Genomic DNA, 15625 nt, shown 5'->3' on the forward strand with positions numbered 1-15625 from the left:
CTCTCATGTACATGAGCAGCATGTACATGTGCTCATGTACATGTGCAGCTTGCTGCAGCTTCTTGAATGCAGAGCTTCACAACAGCTCAGGTGAGTGATGGCGACACAGAAACCTCGGCACATGCGTCGAGAAATCAAGATGAAACCCCGAGTTGGAGGTAGTATCAGTTTAAGGAAAACCATGTGACCGACATGGTTCCTGTGTCGTTTGGTTGAGAACGCATCAAATTGTATTTATAATGGAGAAAATGTATTGACACGTTTATGGGTTTTGTTGGATGGAGATACTCTGTGTTCTTTGCTTTGTGTTGGTTTTTGGCTCGTATTTGAATATCGGCATGAATCAACCAAGGAAGAGAAAGTTTTCTACCGTATAAAAAAAACGGAGAATAAGGTAAATGATTATTCTATTCTCATTTCCACTTTTGATCATTTTTCTTTTGGATTACTCCAATTCCTTTCCATAGAATATTTGAATTCCTTTACATGGCTTTTATTTCTATTCTAGGTGAAATGTAGGATTTGCCTAACCCTAACCCAGTGGTTCCCAAAGTGTGGGGCACGCCCCATAAGGGGGCGCAGTGCCATTGCAAGGGGGTGCGGGAAGCGGTATGGATGAAAAGAAAAACAGTTACACAAAAGTGGTTCACTGTAAAGATGGCTTGTAGTGTGTTTTGTTGCAACCTGAAGTGTGAAATAAACTTCAGTGGAGTTTGAAAACAAAATATGTGTATAGATTTATGTTTGGACATCCATCAACATGAGGACATCCATCAACATGGAGGCTTACCTGGCTATGACCTGTCACTATGTCAACAGTGACAACCATACATTGTGTAAATAAATGTTGGGAGTGGAACACGTCCCTCAGCAGCAAACTGCTGAAAATCTGAACCAAGAAACAAAACAATAAATGGTAGAGTGGGCCATGTCAGAGAAAGTGCCATGGCTGGCCACAGATGCAGCTGCAAACATGGTTGCATGTGTCAGAAAGTTCCAAATCGGTCACACAATTTGCATAGCCCATTGCTAAATTTAACAGTTCGAAAATCATGTGACCAAATTGAGACACTCACCGAGATCAGAAATAAAACAGTTTAAGCCTCCTGCCTAAACAGTCATCATAAGAGATGGGGTCATCATCTCCCACTAGCCCCCACCAGCACTGAGCCACTTTTACAAGTCTTTTTTGTGTGATTTGGGGAACTGACGGTCTGACGGGTCACCCTTCTTGCTGTCTGACCGTGACATTTGCCACGTTCCTCCTGAGCGTTGTGCCAAGACTGCGAGAAGGATTACGAAATATGCTAAAAAACCTTTTTTTTATAAACATTACATACTGCAGCCTTAATATGCTCCTTTTTAAAAAAGTATTTTTGTAAAAGTGATCAGTAAATTAACAGTTATTCCCAATAAAACCACACACACCAATCAGCTGCTCATTTCAATAAATCATACCAACAGATTATTTCAGTATATATCTGGACAGTATCTATTTGCCGATGCACTGGGACAGTCATGGGATGGGGGAGATGGGAGAGTTTTCTTCCATTTGTCCATTTGTTGTAGTCTCTTCATGGCTTGAGGGTAGTACTTGAGGAAAATTCTGTGGGCGATCTCATAAGTGTCTCCCTGAGGTTTGGTTGGGTACTTCCTGCCATTGTAAATGAATCCCTGTTCAACCTGGAAAACTGCCTGGTTGAAGGTATCCTGCTTGTATGGAAGTCCACGGTCCAGACACTCCACCAGCATTTGGACAAACAACCCCCACCGCTGAGCATAGTAGTCTTCGATAAGACCCCCCCACTGTTTGTTAGCATAGTCCAGGATCTCGCCGCTGGGACCCCACAGAGTGACTTGGTTCCTGGCGTTCATGTCGTAAAGTTGTGCCTCTCTCTCGTTCAGGGCCTTGGATTGGGCTCGCTCCAGCCACGTCCCTAACAGGAAGTTCTGGTTGCTACTCAACAGTCGGTTGAGTTCAGGCAGGAGGTCATACACCAGCACGCCACCCACAGTCAGCAGCTCTGGCATTTTTTTATTGGCGAAGGCGTCTGCGATATCCTGGTAAAAAGACGATGTCAGAACTTGCAGGACTTGCCGGGTTACATCGACTAGATCGTACTGGAAGGTCTCTTTGGACATAAAAGAAGGAGCCGCTTCCATGAAGAGTCTCCAGGCTTCAAACAGCTCAGCAGGATCATACCACAGGTCTGTTCTCATCCGAAAAGAGGGCCTGCGTACGAGAGGGCTGTGATTGTGATTGACATACCCCGCTATGGTGCAGTTATACACACTGGTGAATAGGAGCTTCCATGCAGCTGTCAGGTTATCATTCATGCCACCGTAGCGCCGTACTGCATACAGGGACACCCACTTTGCAAGGTTGACTGGCTCTTTGCGCCATGCCAGTTCACTCATTAACTCATAGATAACAGGATTCTGCTCAATACCCTCAGGTGTCATGCCTATTCCTACCAGAGTGGAGTTTGGGAAGTGTAGGGCTTTAAAAGGCCCTGAGTTGATGCTTTCAATTGTGCCAAAAAATCCATTGTTGCCCCCAAAGTTGTTCAGCATACACCAGATGAAGGGCTGTCCATAGAAAGACTCTGTGTATGTGAAAACTGGATCGGCCTCTGCAAACAGATCTAGTACAATCATTCTTCCCAGGGGAACTCCGTGGAGTAGAGCCTGGATCTGTGGCGGCTTCCAGAACGTCTGATCGCTGAAGAACAGCCAGCCTTGCATCAACCAGATCGCATTAGGATCAACTGGAGGGAAAGACATTTGGAGGGGAGTCAAAACAAGGACAACTTTTGTAAAAGTTTGACGGTGCCTCTGTGGAGCAAAGTCAGATTCAAAACTTGATACAAGAACACAGTTTCAGACACCGAGACACTCACCGGCAGTCATTGAGGCAAAGACAGAGCGGCTGACTGCAGATAGGTAGGTGGGGTCAGAAGAAGGTGGGGTCATCTCATTGAAGGTGTCAGTGTTGTAGATATGGTCTGTGCCAAACTGCTTTACCACCTCAGACAGATAGAGGGTGCCAATCTGGAGAAAAAGCGGGTCCCTTGGATCCAGGATGTAGGAGCATGAGAAGCTGCAGTTGAAATGTGCCCACGGTCCCAACCTGGTAACATTGGCTTTCGGGTACAACCTGGACACAACAGGCCAATTACACAAGATCAGACAGAAACATGGAAGCCAACTGTGATAGGCCTGCTTTGTGTCACTTGGTGAAGGAAAGATGAAGCAGAACACTGGTGAATAGGAGCTTCCATGCAGCTGTCAGGTTATCATTCATGCCACCGTAGCGCCGTACTGCATACAGGGACACCCACATTGCAAGGATATTCAGAGAATATCTGTCTATTTCACCAAACTGCTCGAAACTCAATCTTTATTGTGGAACTGCTTCTTTCGAAGTTAGCCACACCCCCAATTCCCTGGAAAGAAGAAACTATGAAGAAAAAAAAGAAGAAGGAACTATCTACAGAGCCAGACCAGGTTCTGATCTACTTCCACTGGGACAGGACCTCCTTTCTACCTTTGAGGCAGAACAAAAACCTTTTCTCCACTGCTCTGTTTGGGATAAAGGCTGCATCCATGGGTGAGTGCGAGCTATCAGTTCCCTAAAATGTTGAGGTTAACTGATCATGTCCAAGAATCAACCAGGTTCTGTCTTTAGAGAGGAAGTTGGACACACAGGACAAAGTGAGTCCGCCCCAGGAGAAACAGCAAGCACACAACTAAGCATGAAACTCATGAACATCCTGGATTTGAGTCCAATTTTTTTTGACTTGTGTAATATTAGTCCAAAAACATGATTGTGAGGCCCATTGGTTAAACTAAATAGCTTTTAGAGATGAGTGTGTGTATGCATGTCTGTTTGTGCAATGTGTCTCTGTGGGTACAGAAAGAATTGAAGTCATTATTTTGTAAAACTGCCAAGCTGGTAATATTTTCTATTTTATTTTTTGTTAATTTTCAAATAAAGTCATCCTAGTCTCTGGATTGTAACTTCACGCTTCTTGTTTGATTGTTTGATATAACTGCTTTCAGTTTTTGTTGCGCTGTGAAGCGTGACCACAGGGAAGTTCATCTTCACCTCATAAAAACTATAAACAAAATGAATTATTGAGTGAAGCAGAGTTTAATGGCAGTTTGGTTTCAGAGCTGTTACTCTGTTTTAGAGCCAGGTGACTCTGTTATGACTGAGCTCCAGCAGATCGTCACCTTTGTATTTATATTAAGGATTATCATTAATAACAATTGTATAAAGGCATCAGTCAATGAATGAATACATGAAAGACACATTCCTTCATTCATTGGAAGAAAGAACAGACTTTCATGATCAGTTCCCATTGAACAAATCTCTACTTTTGAACACAACACACACACAACTAAAAGTAATAACTAAAATGTGTGAGAAAAATAAGGATGTGTTACCTGAGAATTCCTCTGGGAACGTTCCCTGAGAAGGCTGGCAGCACAGGTATCATTCCAAAAGCTCTCATCCGCTCTAAGATTTTAAACTGCAGGAAGAAGGAAAGGTGATGAGGATTCAGTCCACAACAAGTTACTCAAAAAAATGTACTTGCCATGAAAACTGTGATGTTACAAAGTCTCCTACTTCTTAATTAAACCAATCATGACCTCAGCCAATCACAACATAGTATCTCTACAACTAGACTTAGTGGGACATCTCTAGTAAACGGAAGGCCACCATGTATACAATAAAACCTCAATCAAACCTGAACTCACCTGACCTGGTTTTGCATGTTTTCATGCTGAATTACCTTTTGTTTGTGAAGTACAGGTAAACTTTTTTTAAACTAAGAAATTTGAAATAAAGGCGCCACCTTGTGGTGTCAATAAGCAATGGGTTTTTTTTCCAGGAGTGAAGAGCAAAAGATATTTCACTTTAGGTGATTATCTGGTTGTCTGCTGTGTTTGTCTCACAGTCGGACTGTTTCATACTTTGCCAACTTTGTGGGAATATTGATGAACACAGAAGCCCTGCGACCGACACAACATGCATGTCCAGACACAAGGCGAGTCCAGAACTCAAGCTTGGAACCAACAGGTCAACTTCTTCTCCCTAACCATGATATATGTGGAGCTTACTTTTTAAAATTACACAGACGGAGGTTTAAAGGTTTAAAAAGCCTTAAATTAAAAGCTTTTTGGTAAAGGGACCCAAGAAGGCACCTGTCGGGTCTGATTGTATCAAGCAGTCACAATCCCGCTATCTTATTTAAAATTATTAACTCTGTTCTAAATGATCCACATAGTGGTTTTACCTACTGTATGTGAAAGCTTTTTACACTTTTTTGATGAGAAAGTCGCTTCTATTAGGGCCCAGATCGTCCCCTCTGCTTCGGTCATTGTGCTTGTTCTGCTGTTTCATTCACAGCTTTGAATGTGTGACCTTGCAGTCATTGCAGGAGGTGGTTAGTCACTTAAGGCCAACTGGTTCTCTCGGTGATGCTATTCCACCCCAATTATTTCAAGATGTTTTTCTTACTATAGGTCCTTCTGTCCTTGCTCTTGTAAATAGCAGCTTGTCCTCAGGTGTTGTTCCTAAATCTCTGAAACATGCAGTTCTGCAGCCTCTACTGAAGAAACCAATTTTGGATCCTACTGTTCTGGCGAATTATAGACCTATCTCTAAACTGCCTTTTATTTCAAAAAATCTTGAGAAGGTAGTCTATAATCAGCTAATGGCTTATCTTAATGAACATAACATTTTAGAGGTTTCTCAGTCCGGTTTTAAACCATTTCATAGCACAGAGTCAGCTCTTTTAAAAGCTGACTGACAGCTGATTGTGTTGTTTTGGTGCTGTTGGATTTATCAGCTGCTTTTGATACACTTGATCATGGCATCTTACTTTCCCGTTTGGAACAGCGGGTGGGCATCGGTCACACAGCTCTGGATTGGTTTAAATCTTATTTGGCCAAGCGTACTTTCTGTATCTGTCTTGATGCCCATAGGTCCCTCTCTGCTCCACTGTCATGTGGTGTCCCACAGGGCTCAGTTCTAGGCCCTCTTCTTTTCTTGTTGTACCTCCTTCCTCTTGGCTCTATTTTTAGAAAATATGGGATTGCTTTTCATTATATTGCAGATGACACACAGATATATTTACCACTAAAGAACGTAGACTCCACCTCTCTTCGGTCTCTGTTTTTATGTCTGGAAGATTTGAAGGCCTGGGTGGCTCTAAATTTCTTGAAACTTAATGAGGATAAGACAGAGGTAGTGATTTTTGGCAGGTCCACTGCAGATTCCCTGACCAATCTTGGCTCTTTGGCCCAGTATGTCAAGTCGGTTATTACAAATTTAGGGGTCAAGATGGATGCTGGTCTTAAACTGGAAGCACACATTAGAGCCATTGTAAAATCCAGCTTTTTCCACTTAAGGCAGCTGGTCAAAGTAAAACCTTTTCTTTCCAGGCAGCACTTTGAAACAGTGATCCATGCATTTGTGACCACATGGCTGGATTACTGTAATGCACTTTATACAGGAGTCAATGATTTATACATTTTCCAGCTTCAGAGGGTACAAAATGCTGCTGCACGTCTTTTAACATTTGACCACATTTCCCCTATTTCAGCTTCCTTGCACTGGTTGCCAGTACATTTTAGGATTCATTTTAAAATCCTTTTATTTGTTTTTAAAGCTCTTAATGGCCTTGCCCCTCCCTATCTGTCTGAGTTTTTACATTCTTACACACCTTCCTGCTCCAGGTCAGCTGATCAGCTGCTTCTGAAGGTACCAAAGACAAAGTGTAAGCTCAGAGGGGGCCGTGCTTTCTGTGTGCCAGTCCCAAGCTATGGTATGATCTTCCTTTGGGCATAAGACTCTTCACTTGCTGTTTTTAAGTCCCTTCTTAAGACCCATCTTTTTTCTTTTGGCACAATCTTTTACACTTTATTTTATTGTGTCTGTATATTAATATGTATTTTATATTTGATCTTTTCTATTTTATAATTGCATTGTATTTTATGATTGTGTATAGCACTTTGGTCCTGTCGGTGTATAAAGTGCTTCATAAATAAAATTGGTATGGTATGGTAAGGGACAGTATTATGTGTTTTGCAGGAAAATAGTGCCATTTTATCAAGTAACTTTTATTTCAAGTAACTATTTTACCTTCAGTTGTTATATCAATGCTATATATCAAATGTATATATCAAACATGACAAAAGAAATTGGACTTTGCAATTTAACCCCTTGAAATTGGGCCTGTCTCTTTAAAAACTCCTGCTCTTTGTGAAACTCCACTTTCAGGAAGTCATCACAACATGGCTCCTCTATTAACCCTTTAACAATTATTTACCGTTCCCATAATGAGCTCAGCAGATGCACAGTTCCACCAGGTGTTTGCTAACTGCTGATAGCTAGTCTGAAAGAGCTGAGTGGGGAAGTCGTGGAGGAGGGCTGCTCTGTGAGGTGGAAGCTCGGAAAGTGCAGCTCTGAGGAGGAGCTTTGTCCTCAAAGGCAGGGCTAGGTCCACCCAGACTTGTTTTGCACAGCTGAATGGTTGCCATGGAGATGAAATGATTTCTCAAACATGTATGAAAGAATCAAAGCAACACTGCAGGAATGTTTTTGATGAGGGAATAAAATCATAACATGATGCAAAGCTCAAAAAAGTGGATTTGCCATAAGACTGCTCCTTCAAAGAGAAGCATCAGCCTCACTAGAGGAGCATATGGATAATGAAGCGATGCAGCAGGATTTTACAAAATATGTTGTTAAAAAGCTTTAATAAATAAATAACCAAATAATTCCCCTTTGTATAGCAGCTTGTGAGTCACATCAGGAAGTGATCCTAATCTGAATGTAACAGGGTAACCTGTTGATCGGTGCAATCAAGACGTAACAACCAGACTTACAGACAGTATGATCTTGTCTGTGTGTCAAAACTGCTGCTCTACATTCAAACACATTCATACAGCCTCACTCACTGGTTGTATTATCAGACAGTCACTGTGATTGTAAACATTAAGTGTTGAAGTGTGTTCACATTCAAAGAGTAATGCATACTTGGAGGTACAGTTGGTTCACATGCCAGGACTGAGGCAGAGGCCCACCAAACTTGTCCATGTTAGCCATCCGGTTCCAGGCAAGAAACGCCGGTCCAGAGAAGAACTCTTCCAGCTCCGACTCGTTCAATCCAAGAGCTCGGTACACCTGAAGGGCAAAGGGCAAACAGGTTCAGGAGGTCATCACAACTGCAGCTGCCCAAATGAGACCAAGCAACAACCTTCATCAGCAAGTTTTCTCTTCCTGCTGTAAGTACTACATGTTCTGTACTGAATCTGCTCAGCCGCATAGTAAAATTATTTAAGTTTACCTATAAAGGATTTTTCACCAGCAAAAATCACAAAGTGCAGCAGACATAAACATTTAAAATGTTAAGTTAAAACATAATTAATATCCCCCCCCCCAAAAAAAAATTAAGGATACAAGAACTAAAGGAAATATTAAATAATATATAAAAGATCTTAAGGTTAAAGCATGTTTGAATTTGAGTCTTCAGCTGCTTCTTAAATCAGTCCAGACTCTTGAGGCATCATAAAAACCATGGAAGATTGTTCCACTGTTGGTGTGAGACACATCAGAAAAAGAGAGAAAGTAAGAGCAAAAACTTCTAGTTTCTGTTTTGAGACAAACTTTTATCTACATGTTGTCAGATGTTAAAACTGTTATTGACCATGGTCTGACTTCTCAGGGGTCAGTTGAATTGTTTTTTCAGCCAGACCATACTTTTTTCAGGACGTGAAGCAATTGACCACCTGACAGTCTCAGAATGTTTAAAGGAGCAGTACTGCTAAATATCATCTGCATAAAAGTTTCAAAAATGTATTAATGATTTGTCCAAGTGGGTGAATAAATAGCTTATAGAGAAGTGGGCTCTTTTGTACAGTTTTAAAAGTAATGTTAGTTTCCTTATTAAGTTGAAAAGCTTCATAGACAAACCTGAAAGAAACAAAGAAGTATACAACAAATTGTTGGATTTAAACATGTAAGGGTAATCTGTTCTTTCTTTCCAGAAATGCAGTGGTAGGGTTACAAGAAATACATTTTGAATGAGAGTCAGTGACATAAAGCAGTGTGTTCATGGAGGGAACACTGACTGTGTTTTAACACATACAATAAAGGTTTTATGAATCCTAAATTATGTTTAAAGAATTTCTGTTCAGTATAGAAGAATCCAGAAGTTTAGGTTTCCACCCATCCAATATCTTGTTTCTTCTGAATGGTACGGTACAGGTTGGTGTGCTGCTGGTCTGGTTTGTAGAGTAGGAACTGACAGTGGGCAGTTCTACTCCTACATGCAGACTTTAAGACTTAAAATCTGGATGCATTCATGCAGACTGTAAGTCCAAGTCTACACGGATACACCAAAACTGAGTTTTGAAAACATCTCCACTTTGACAAGCATTTGAAGATGTGTATTTTTTCCTCCACACGGCACAAAAACAGCAAAAAAGCCTTTAGAAAATGTGTGTGCAAGTACAGAGAGTCCCCAGTTTAATGAGGTTACTGTAACTAGTTCATTCAATCATAACTCAGCTCTCACTGATTTTTCTGCCTCACATGTTCAAATCTCCTTTTTGTCACAACTTAAGCAGTAGCTTTGTTCACTGATTCGTCATTTCAATAGATTATTAAGAAGACACACTTGTTGCTTAATGAATAATTACCGTAGTTTTTTTTTTTTTAAACTCAGAGATAGATAAAAAAAAAAATGTCTCTCACCTCTTGCCACAGAGCTTCTTGGCCAGTGAAAGCCAGAGGCAGATTGATTCCATTCAGAGCCATCCAGTCGATCTCCTTCTCCCATCTTGGCCAGTCCCACCACACAAAGGAGTAACTGACGGTGCAGACGTTCTGGTAATACCGGAATCTGGACACAACCAAATAAAATTTATTTACTTAACTTTTTTTTTAATGATCTGAACAAGAGGAGCTTCACCGAATACATGGAACTGGAAACTGAAGGTGAAAAACAGAACAAAAAAATTTTTATTTTGCTTTTTTGTCAACAGTGTTTTAGATAATCAAACAAGTTATAAGATTAGTCAATGATAAAATGATTAAATATAACAATGTAATGCAAATTATAAGTGATTATTTTTATTAACGGGAAAAAAAAAAATCAATCCAAGCCAACCTGGCTCATTGTACATAAGTAGATGTTCCATAAACTTGATAACTGATTTGTCATCCTTTGCAGAACCGGCTGCCATCGATTGCTTGTATAACTGACAATGAGTCTTTGTCAGTGCTGCGGAGAAATTCAGACCCACTCAGTCTTGAGAAATTGGTTTATTTCAACCAAACTAGAGGGATTTCCTGAATTAACCGGCGGTTTAAAAGGTCATTCTCCTGCATCTCCATCAGATTTGGTTAAACTACAGGGTCAGGTCAGTGTTCAAGCTAACCCCGTTTCTCCTGAAATCTACAATCAACACATGGTGTTGGTGTTCACATTCAGTCTAATTATTTCCCCACCGTGCAAAGTCTGAACTAAGCTGTTTGTAATTGGGGAAGAATCTTACTGCTCCGTTGGGAATGATGTTGTTCACTCAGAAGTTTGTTCATTCAGTCACACGCTCAGCAATGACATTCCTCTACATGTGGCTGGAACAGCATCCCTCAAAAAACAACTTCAGCCTTCTGTGATCATCTTCTCACAGTTTTCTTCATTACAGATTGCCTCTGGATTGACATTAGACTAACATTCTGAGCAAAGGAAGTCTTTCTTTAGGGATGTATGCACTCTTTACATAAAACAAATACAATGTGTCGTTTCCTCTGGTAGAGCATCTGAATAACGGATACATGATTAAAATCTCCAGATGTTGCTACGTACACATTGGGGTGTTGTACTTTAGCAACCACTGATATGATCAGATTATCTGGAGTGTCAACAACCACAGAATGTACACTGTAGCCAGAAAAAACACTGATGAGCACTTTGGATAAGTAATATGGCAGAAAACTTACTGATAAAAAAGGCTCAATATCCAGGTCCCAGGGACAATACTTCACATGGATTACACTATCTGTTGTTGATAAGTGCTGCTAATCCACCTCGTTTGCTCTTTTATTTAATGTATTTAATGAACAGGAAAGAAATTCTGAAGGACACATTGGGTGTACTTCAGAAGTGAAGGTGGGAGAAGATTCAGGCTTCTTCCGGTCACTTTGAAAGACAACATTAGCTTTAACCAAACACACTGGTTAAAGCTAACCAACATGTTTGGTTTAACCAAACACATTAAATATAAGATAGAATCCTGGGAAAACCCAAGTGAAACTTACTTGCCATAACTTTTAGAGCCAACCTGTAGTTGGGCTCTACTTCTGTCATAACTATAGTGAGCTGATGCGTGTAATAGGAAGTGGTCCAAAAAGGATTTAACCACAGAGCAAATGCTTACATTTTACCCTGGTAGCGAATAAAAAATAATGTGACAACACTCAGTCATATATCCATGCATCCTTCCTATCCAATCATAAAACGCATGCACAAAACGAGTTTTTGCATAAGGGAAGCTGCTAAAGGCAGCTTTTTAAAAATTATGTTTAGGCAGCTCATGTAAACCTTCAACCATTTCACTAGCACTTCCCTTCATAAAATGTGAACTTACTGAGACTGTGATAGCACCTTCCTGTAAATATGAACTTCTGTGGTTGCTGCCTCAGTGCAGCTGCTTTTTATCAGACATACTTTGTGGCAAAGTATCTCTAAAGACAGACACTACTCAAGTTAACTGATTAAAAATGTATTTAACCATAAGAAATGTGAGACTACTTTGAACAGGGGATCTTTTTCTGTTTAATTAATTAAGAAAATAGCCTGTTCATTTAAATGCCTGATGCCTGTAATAACCAAGAAATAAACTGGTCAAATCATATTTGAGTAGTTTTTGTAAATTGATATGTAAATAATTGTAAGAGCCGCCAATGATATGGCATCATATCAATAGCTGAACTGAATCGAACTCGTGTCATGACAGAATATGATATAACGAGAAACATATAATCATCCAAACAAATCGATATATCATATTGTAATAAAGCTCCTAGTATATAGGCTGCATAAACCAGTACTCACACACATAGGCAGAGAAGAAATATTCTCAAACTTGTATAGGAAAGATGACAAAAATATTGTTAAAGAGTCATAAAACACCTATAGGTTATTTGCTTCAACAGATCAAAAGTGAAACAAAAAAAAAATCAATATCGCGGAAGAAATGTTACTCATTTTAGAGAGTACAAAACTCACATCTCATGGAGTCGCATCTTCATCAGCAAAATAATTTAAATCGCCTGCAAATATTTCCTGGGCCTCTGATGGTCTATCAGAGGCTATTCATTTCCATTGGAACAGTCCTGAACTGGGGACACGATTCGGGTCACTGACCTGTGAGGGGTGTTGATGCGCAGCACGCCTGTCAGCTGTGGCAGAGGACTTGGGACTGCTAGCTGGTTCCCCGACCAGGAAACATGGCAATTACAAAAATATTTCAGATAGTTATAGATCCCAGAAGCCAGGGCCACTCCGGTGCTGCCTGTCGCCACAATCTTATTGTTTTTAGCTGATCTGAGCTCACAAACATCCAGGCTGTCATTGGAGAGGCTCCTGTTGACTGACACTATGAACTCCGTGGATCTGTTCCCCAGCAGCCGCCTCAGCAGCCCGGACACCGCTCGCGCCTGCTCCTTGTCGCTAGCTTTGGGTTTGATATGGTCCAGAGTGGAAAACTTACAGCTTACAATTAGAAAAAAACAGACGACAATCAGAGCCACATATAAGGCCTTTGTAGAAGACATTTTAAACCCGCATTCCCAACAAGGCAATGTGGAAGAAGTTTAAAAACAACTGAATTTCTTTATTTGCTGGCAACCAGGAAACTGTAATTGACAGAAAGCATGTTGGCCAATCAGAGTATAAGATGCTGACGCGCTCATATCTCCCAGCCAATAAGATGAAAACTGTTTTGCAAAGTGGTTTCACGTGATCAATCTGTCATATGACAAGAAAAAAAAAACAAGAAACAAAACTAGAAACGGGAATTCCGATTTTTTTTCGAGATCAGCATTATTTGGCTTCATCTTTTAGAAGGCAATTCATACCGTTTGTGTTTTTAACACTTCTCAGTAATCATGTAGAGTAATTATTTTACAGCAGGAAACAATAACAATAGTAATGGGATGGAATATGCAAAATTTGGAATATCATATGCTAGAGTATAAAGTTATAAAACAAACAATAAAAAGCAGTGAAAATTCTGTGAAATAGAGAACGGAATTTTAATGAATACAATTTAGTCGTGCAGAGTGTTTCTTACTAGTGGGAATGGGAGGTAATTTACTGAGTAACAAACACTACCGATAATAATAAGCAGAACATACCGTAGATATGCACACATACAAAATCACGGTGATTAACTTATATCAGATCTTTCATACACAGAGAGGTCGTCTAATAAAATCAATCAATCAATCGTTCTCATAACTGAACTGCCTCGGGCCTGACCGACATCCCAAGACTAACCCAGGTACAAGTCAGGTGACTAATTTAAAAATATCACAAGATCAGGATGTAATGTACTTCCCTTAAAAGTGTTTGTTTTACAAAACCACCGATAGTGGTTCTCAAAAGTTTACACACCTTGTTGGGAATTTTTGTTGTTGTTGTTTTAATTAGGTCTCGATAAATCAGTTCAAAACTTTTTCAACCTTCATGTGACATTTATCCTGCACAAATCAAATGAAAAGCAAAAAAAATGAAAGGGCCGGGGCGAGGGAAGTTGCATTGATATTGCATACAAATGCAACACTTAATCTAATAATTGTTGAAGCAGCTTTTATATAGTTTTTCAGCAACGAAAAAATATATGCTCACACCTGCTATCAGTTAAAGAAAAACTGATTAAAGCTACAGAGTCAGGCCTTCATAGAGCCACTAACCAAAACCAAGATTTTGCTTTCATACAGTCCCTGATTTTCATGATTGATTTTGATAATCAATAATAAAAATGATTGATTACAACCAGACAAAAGGAACAAGGTAAACCATCAGTCAGTCAAGTCACTTTAATTTGCAACTGACCGTGCTCAGTGCTCTGTTCCTCTGGAAAACCCTTTACTATGCATCCTCATTATTTAACTAGGGTCCAGTTGTTTTCTTGGGATTAAACGAATTCTGTTAATTTCACTTTGATTGCTATATTTGTTCGGAAAATGTATTGTGTTGGTTAAGAAGCAGAGCTCAGTGAGCTACAACCAGAAAACCTGCCAAATCCTCTCTGCTAATGCCAAACACTCCTCAGCCATTTGTCTGAGGCGAAGCTGTGGCTGTGGCTGGGCGCTCCGGCACAAATGGGTCCCACAAGATGATCCATAAGGGTTCAGTGTTGCTGAGGTCAGGCCATTCAATCCTCAGCTATCAAACTCTAGAGGTTTGAGAGGGGAGCATTGATATAATGTAGCATAGAGGTTGGTCCCAAAGAATTAAACTGCCACTCGTGCACAATGTTATCCTGATGTTTCTCTGCATTGACTTTGCTTCTGATGACAAGCCTCGTTTTTCCAGTGAGGGAGGCGCCGCCATGACATGGTCTCAACTAAACGCTGCTTGACATTGGCAGAGAGGATTTGGCAAATTTTCCATGGGTGCAACCCCCCAAAAAACCTACTTCCTTTTCTTACAAATGTGGCACCACAGATGTCACACTGAAGTCCCTGAGGATGTTCTCCTGACATTTTATTGGTGAAACAGTGTCGTACAAAAAACAAACCGACAAACAAACAAACAAACAAAACACCCAGACAGATTCCTATTTTATACCATAAAAGAAAGTCAGTGGAAAATATTGTTGAAATATTACAATTTCAACTATTAAAAACAAATCATTGTGAAGAAAAAGGATTCCTAATTGGTGCACACTGCGTACCCCAAACTGAAAACCAGCAACACGCAGCAGTTATTTTGGAACTCTTCGGGGTCACTGACCTGTGAGGGGTGTTGATGCGCAGCACGTCGTTAAGCTGTGGCAGAGGACTTGGGACTGCTAGCTGGTTCCCCGACCAGGAAACATGGCAATTACAAAAATATTTCAGATAGTTATAGATCCCAGAAGCCAGGGCCACTCCGGTGCTGCCTGTCGCCACAATCTTATTGTTTTTAGCTGATCTGAGCTCACAAACATCCAGGCTGTCATTGGAGAGGCTCCTGTTGACTGACACTATGAACTCCGTGGATCTGTTCCCCAGCAGCCGCCTCAGCAGCCCGGACACCGCTCGCGCCTGCTCCTCGTCGCCAACCTTTGGCTGGATGTGATCCAGAGTGAGAAACTTACAGTTAACAATGAGAAAAAGACAGAAGAAAACTACAGCCACCTCACAGCTCTTAGTGGGGGGCATTTTAAACCCCAATTAAAAACAAAACACCTGTTCAGGTTGGAATCATCTACGTTTTTAGATAAAGACCAGGAAGTGGTGCATGATGATAAGTAATCCATCAGAGGCACCTGATGGCTACTTTTGTAGCACCTTTTCTATAAAATTAAACTCGCAGAACTGCCCTAACGAGTTAGA

The 15625-nt window shown here is 40.6% G+C and overlaps 1 protein-coding gene across 2 annotated transcripts; it reads right to left on the bottom strand.

Moving 5' to 3' along the window:
- Positions 1 to 1307: 1307 nt before the first annotated feature.
- naglu (N-acetylglucosaminidase, alpha) lies at positions 1308 to 15556 on the bottom strand. 2 transcript variants are annotated; one of them, XM_032573947.1, is made up of 6 exons: positions 15042 to 15556; positions 9770 to 9917; positions 8051 to 8197; positions 4450 to 4535; positions 2901 to 3157; positions 1308 to 2768 (listed from the first exon to the last, which is right to left on the bottom strand). In XM_032573947.1, the coding sequence occupies exons 1-6, from the start codon at positions 15449 to 15451 to the stop codon at positions 1471 to 1473; spliced, it is 2346 nt and encodes a 781-aa protein (XP_032429838.1). In that variant the 5' UTR covers positions 15452 to 15556; the 3' UTR covers positions 1308 to 1470. The 2 variants fall into 2 exon arrangements, with proteins under 2 accessions (XP_032429838.1, XP_032429837.1); XM_032573946.1 differs by lacking the exon at positions 15042 to 15556 and adding an exon at positions 12447 to 12941.
- Positions 15557 to 15625: the final 69 nt, after the last annotated feature.

Source organism: Xiphophorus hellerii, chromosome 10 (assembly GCF_003331165.1).
Source record: "Xiphophorus hellerii strain 12219 chromosome 10, Xiphophorus_hellerii-4.1, whole genome shotgun sequence".
NCBI classification, from domain to species: domain Eukaryota; kingdom Metazoa; phylum Chordata; class Actinopteri; order Cyprinodontiformes; family Poeciliidae; genus Xiphophorus; species Xiphophorus hellerii.